Here is a 6,291-nt window from a genome sequence, read left to right on the forward strand (position 1 = left end):
TGATAAAGTGGTCTTCTTCACAGAACGCTTCTTCCAATCAAACGTGATAACGTCGGACGCGACAGCGATGGACACGGGCACGAGCGTTGCCCAGCCGGTGGGCGTGGACACGTCCGACGACATCGCGCCCGACAAGCCGGCGCCGGACCTGCGCTCGCCGTGATCGACGTCCGACGCGGACGACGCGTCGACCGCGACTGGCGCAACGGTGCTGCGATGGACCCCCGCGCCCCTCCCGCACTGGCGCCCGGTCATACATCGGACTGTTTAAAACCATAGTTCCAAAATCAAAACCGTTCCGCAGTTTATCGGACCGGCATGTGCGGGCTTAGTGTAAATATTAAAGGGATTGACCTCGGCAAGGTTGTAGTTGAATTAGTTTTACAATTCGCCGTATTAACCGTCCGCGTAGACGCAGTGACTTTGGACCGACGTCGATTTTTGGTTCGCTGATTAGTGACAACGCCATCAAGGTAGTGAAGTGAAAGGGCGGGCGGTCAATACGGCTTCCATTTACTTAAGGCGATACAATACTCCAACGATAATACTGTGTAAAATATGAAGCTATTAAATAAAAGCAACATATTATATTCTAATATTTTTATAGAATATAAATCAAGTATGATATGATCAAGCCTTCCAGTAATTTAGTGAATTAAAGATGTTAATGAGAATGCAGCTTATAAATTATTATTTTGCTGACCTATAAGGCAGTTAGAAAGCGGTTATTGAAAACAATGCTTCCAAACCTAGCGTCATAAAAATTCAATTGACGAAAGTGTGATATTATAAGTTGTTTTTGTTTCGTTATTGTGTGTTTTGTATTGAAAAAATAATAGCATAAGTTTAATAGTTTACGAAGATTTTTTTTAACTTATTAAACGAATATTTAAGAAAGACGAGCCTTGCTTAAGAATTAGTTTAGTTGTAAATTAGAAGCCAGAAGCAACTTTATTGTTGCGATTTCGATTCGAAAATTAAAACGAAATTAAAAAGTTTCAATTGGAAACCATTCTGTGATGTGTTCAGATTTCTTACTGTCTGTCTATATGACGCTAAAGAATGTAGCCCAGATAGAAAATGTTTTGATACTAAAAATAGAAAGTTTTTCGTCAATTAAATAGTTAGAATCGAAAGCAACAATAGGTTGGTATAAGTAGAAACGTTTGTCAAGGGACATTTTATAGGTGCCTTTCATAATGTACTTATAACTTACTTAATAGGGACTTGTAAATTGTAGTGTTCTTTTAAATCCATCCGCTGATGAAACTGGACTCAAAATCGGTCTAAATTTAAGACTAACATATTTTGTAGCCAAAGAATATTAGTAGGTTGAAAATAAGACTTTGGTAAAGCCAAAAATACATAAAAATTGTATTACGGACAATACTTTGGTTACAAAATAATAATTAATTCACATAATTAACTTAAAATCCCGTTTTTTGAGTATTTTTTCTCAATATAATCGACATTTTGTTTGCAATCCCGTGGCCATACGAGAAAAGCTAGTCATTAGAGTTACATTGTAAATTTAATGTTACTTAAAATAAAGTAAAAATGTATTTACAATTATAGAGCCCCTTACCTTTATTAAGGGGTCGAAACTAAAATTGTGGCCAAATTACTCTTAATGAGATCCAAATATATATACACGGTTTTAATAGATTTAGACTTATGTAAGTATACAATTAAGTTGTCAATTTGTAGCTAACAATGGTCTGGCAGAATGAATGTAATAAAATTTTGTGACAAGACAAAACAATCGTCTTCTAACTAACACTTTTCGAGTTTGGTCAATTTTTTGGGTTCCTACTTTTACTTAGAAAATCCATCTGAAAATGAGGATAAATGTACTAATTACACAGGCTTGTAGCCTCTTTCATGAGTTGAAATTAATTTGAGATTCTATCCATTATTGTCGCCCTAAAGTATTTACTAAAAATAAATAGGAGATAGATTATAGTAGGAAACGTAGCAATAAACGACGAGCAATAAATAGGTAAAGTAATATAATGATAAAAAACAGCTTTAGTGAAGCTAGAAATTGGTACTGAGTAGTTCAATCCTATATTCATAATAATTCGCAGAATATTTTTTCTATAGAGGATAAATACTTGACTGGGTTCTACGTAAGAAATTCGATCTAACTTAATAAAGCCATTTGGTACAATTGATACATAGCTATTACAGAACAAACTATAGAGGTATAATAATTATAACAGCTATTAATAGTTCAACTAGGCAGAGAGGCGAGAATTAGTCAATTGCTAGCTATAGACATTATTAGAAATTACGAAGAAGAAAACAGAAATAGTGATGTCATTTAAGGCTTGAATATATTCGGGATACCAACTAAATTTCGTCGAATTATATACTCGTATGATGGTGACTTTGTGACGCGGGCAGATTGATTAAGATGACGAATTACAAGCTCATTGGTGCCGAAAATTCTAGACTGTGATTAAAATGTTCATTCTGGACGTGTCTTATATTGAAATAGTTGTTTTTGTATGATTGGCAAATGTGCACACTAAGTGCTGACGGAAAGAGATAATAATTATTACGTATTTGTATAAACAGACATGTTGTAGAGATTGAAGTTGTTATATGATGGCAAAATTAAGGATTGTAACGGTAAGGATACTAAGAGGGAAATATTTGTTGACAGCGTCGGTAGAATTGGTAGTATTTTTTTATTACTAGCTTTGCAATAGTTCGTATGTGTGCGATAAACACTTACAAGCAATACTCTTTTGACCATTGCATAATTCAGATGTACCATTTTGGTATTGGATGGAAAATACAGTTCTGTGGTGCTATACCATTGTATTTTATATTCCATCGAAAATACCATTCTGTGGTGGTTCTTGAATAAAAGTAATGTGTTTGTCGCGACACAAAAGTCGTTTAATTCTTTACTTAGCACCATTGTTACGATATGGAGTAATAATTGAAAGCCTATACATTATGTGCCTTAGATACAACAATATTGTATATTTATGATGCGTTCTATACAACGTGCTAACTAGAAATAAATGATTAATTAATATTATTTGAAAGCCTGGAACTATTATACCTTCACGTTAGACTTCATTTTTGCAGAGGCTTGTCTACGGATCTCTTACAGTTTTGTCTATCCCTACATCGCTAGTTTCTATTCGAATTTAGATATTTGGCCCAATTATTTGGGATGATTTCAATCTCTTAGTATTTTCGTCTTTATTTATTTCTTCCTAAATATTCGTCTTTATTACCAAACACCAATTGTGTTGTAACTTCGAAATTAATAAAAGATACTGGGCACCCAGCAGTCTGGAAATTGTTTTCGAATCCAGAGTTTTACTGTACCCTCTTCTAATTATAAAATTAAGTAACGCTTCCATGCGTAGTTTTGCTGAAATATAAATACTTCTAATATATTCTATAATTTTAGTGATTACCTACATTATACCCACTTATGTACCTATTATATACTTTACTGGCATGTATATCTTAATCTACGCGAATTTTGAATTAGGCTCGCTTTTATTTCGAAGTAGTAAATTTTGATTCATGCGAGGCTTCTTAATATTATACCACATCTATTCTGTACTAAGTAACGTTACAGTTCGATCTTGTTTCTGAAGAAAATATTTATTGAAGTTTAATAAGAAACTCAAATCCGTCTTACTACTAAGTTTTTTGGATTTCTGAATTGAAATAACATACGTAACTAATTATTAATTAAGAATAATTAACCCATAGAAGAATACTCCTAGTTATGAATTTCTTAGTTCATCGTTTCTGATGCGCAATTATAAATTGTTTAGCGAATTTATTAATTATTTTAGTGTATTATGATTGTGTCCATGACCATTTTTTGTATGTAAATATCTTTCGGAGTGTATTTATAAATAATTCTTTTGTACAATTACATAGTAGTTCGCGTTTTGAGTTACGATTACGATGTTTGTCCTTTAATGAATTTTACACATTTCTATAGTTTTTTTATGTTTTTAAATTTTGTGTTAAAACTGAGCATATGTAAATCAAATGACTGCGATCTCGTAGCAACTGAACAACTGACAAGAAATTGGGAACAGGTTATTTGATTTAGGTATGTAATAATAATAACTAAAGATAGACTTGTAAAAATGTTATAACATGTATTTTTAACCTATACATAGTAAGATATTTATAGAATTTTAGTCGTTTAATTATTTCGAACGACTTGTTATAAAGAAAATTGGTGCTTAAAGCTTAAAACAAAATATGAAACGGCAATGGTGTCGTGTGTGTATTGTCATGGTGGGGACGAGCATTTTGACATAGCATGCGTTGTTATGCTCGCATCTCGGGCCCAATTGTTTATTATGTCATGCTAAGACTAAGCTAGTAGTAAGCATAATTTATTTTCTTTAACAATAGGAGATAAGGGTATTTATTTAATTAGAGGCAGTCTTAAACAATTGGAAACAAAACATGTAGATATAACATTAGTAGACCACGCAATGCAAGTCAAAATTGTACCCACATTTAATAAAATGTTTGAAATTCAAATTCAAATTCTAAATTTAAATTTGAATTTTAAAAATTTTGAAAAAGCAGCATTTCACACGACCTGTTTATTATGTCAAATAATCTAGAAAACGACAGTTATATTGAAATTAAAATCTATTTAACTCATTTTGGTATAAAATAATTAAATTGAATTTGCTAAATTGACGCCATGACAAAGTCACATGTAACGCTACGCACAAACACGCACAGATAACGAAGCTTTTGTATTCAAAATGGCCGATGACATATAAACAATTTGGCGCGCAAATGCAAGCAATTATAATAATGTAGGTAAACTTTGCTCAATATCGATGAAAACTGAAAGTGTTACAGTTGATGCAATACAAAGAAACAAACAACAGTTGAGTTTTATTTAATGACTTCTATTATTCTAACCTATTCCTTTTCATCCGCCCATTACTGTCCCACTGTTAGGAACCTTTACCATGAGTTATAATGTTTTGACAAATATGACTGTTTTGGTTTTGTTTACGTATTTGCCTATGCAATTTCCAATCAGCGCCCCTAGCAGATTGTATCAGAACTATAGTGTCAGTAATGTATTAAATGTCTAAATTGACAAAATGGCGCTTTGTTTGCAATATGTGCCTTGGCGCAAATGATGTTTTGTCTCTCTTTTTTGCGAACATGTGAGGTAGACAAAAAGACTTGAGCACTTACTTATTGTTACGTTTACTCAGTCTACTGAAGCAAACGGAACAGAATAATGGATTGAGTAAACGTAATGTAAAATTGTGGGAAATTTTGAAAACTCATGGTAAGGGTACAGGTTTCCTTTTGGAGAGGTTTTTAGACTATACTCTACTACGCTGGTCATGTGCGGATTGACCTAATAATATTAAACATCTTAAATAACACTTAGGGTTGTAGGATTCCTCACGATGTGTGCCTTTAATTAAAGCAAGTGATTTGTTTTGTAAGATTTGAGTCGAATTGGTTCGTGCCGCCCATAGACATCTGTAACCAAGTTCAAATTGAACATGGGTTCTACTTTAAGCCAATTATAGATGCGTTACCTCTCTTGAGGACTAAAGTGATCGTCACAAATTTAAATTTAGCCATCCAAACCCTTTCATCAAAACGCAAACGCAGAGATTACCGCTTCTTAAATTAGAACAACAAATTCAAATTCTAACGATATTAGGCAGAAATTATGAGAGGTTACATTGAAATCACAAAAAAAATTATACCCTCTGATCAAATGCATTTCTTTTTGGGTAGCTGCAAACTTTTCGATCAACTACCTTATTGAATAATCGTTTCTTTACAACTGTGGAAGATCTGGAGCACAACAACGCTGCTCTATTGTGGAGAGGACGAAATAAAGAGATTTATTTAGTTCTTCTCGTAGATCTAAAAGTTTTAACAACTCTTATTCAGTGATAACAACTTGGTCTGAAACCCTAATGTGCCCTTTGGACCTGGAAAACGCACATGCGGCCTCACAAACGTCTAGCAGTCAGTGTAGAAACGTAGACACAAACGTAGACACGAATAAAACCCAGAGGCCAACCCTGCGCCGCTACCCCTAAGCACTAAGCTGGAATTCCACAGAAAAGTATGTCTCACTTGTCCCTGTACCCTGAGTATGAGTTTTTACGTTTTGACAAAAATGACTGTTTTTGTTTTTGTTTATGTATTTCCTATATATTTCCAATCAGTTCTGATACAGTCCTCTAGGGACGCTGATTGGAAATGTATGGGCAAATACGTAAACAAATACCAAAACAA

General features: G+C 33.6%; 1 protein-coding gene across 12 annotated transcripts in view; it reads left to right on the forward strand.

Annotated features, from left to right (window-relative positions):
* NfI (Nuclear factor I) overlaps nt 1-4,898 on the forward strand; it is a 73,437-nt gene extending 68,539 nt beyond the window's left edge. For 9 of the 12 annotated variants that reach the window (XM_073089787.1, XM_073089786.1, XM_073089789.1 and 6 more), the window contains one exon: nt 9-4,898. In XM_073089787.1, the coding sequence (XP_072945888.1) occupies nt 9-163 (155 nt within the window). In that variant the 3' untranslated portion in view covers nt 164-4,898. The remainder of the gene's footprint in view (nt 1-8) is intronic. The other 3 variants (XM_073089788.1, XM_073089791.1, XM_073089795.1) reach the window with 1 other exon arrangement.
* The last annotated feature ends 1,393 nt before the right edge of the window (nt 4,899-6,291 follow it).

Source organism: Epargyreus clarus, unplaced genomic scaffold (assembly GCF_041222505.1).
Source record: "Epargyreus clarus isolate Ecla_fem2 unplaced genomic scaffold, WU_Ecla_fem_2.2 ptg000031l, whole genome shotgun sequence".
NCBI lineage: Eukaryota > Metazoa > Arthropoda > Insecta > Lepidoptera > Hesperiidae > Epargyreus > Epargyreus clarus.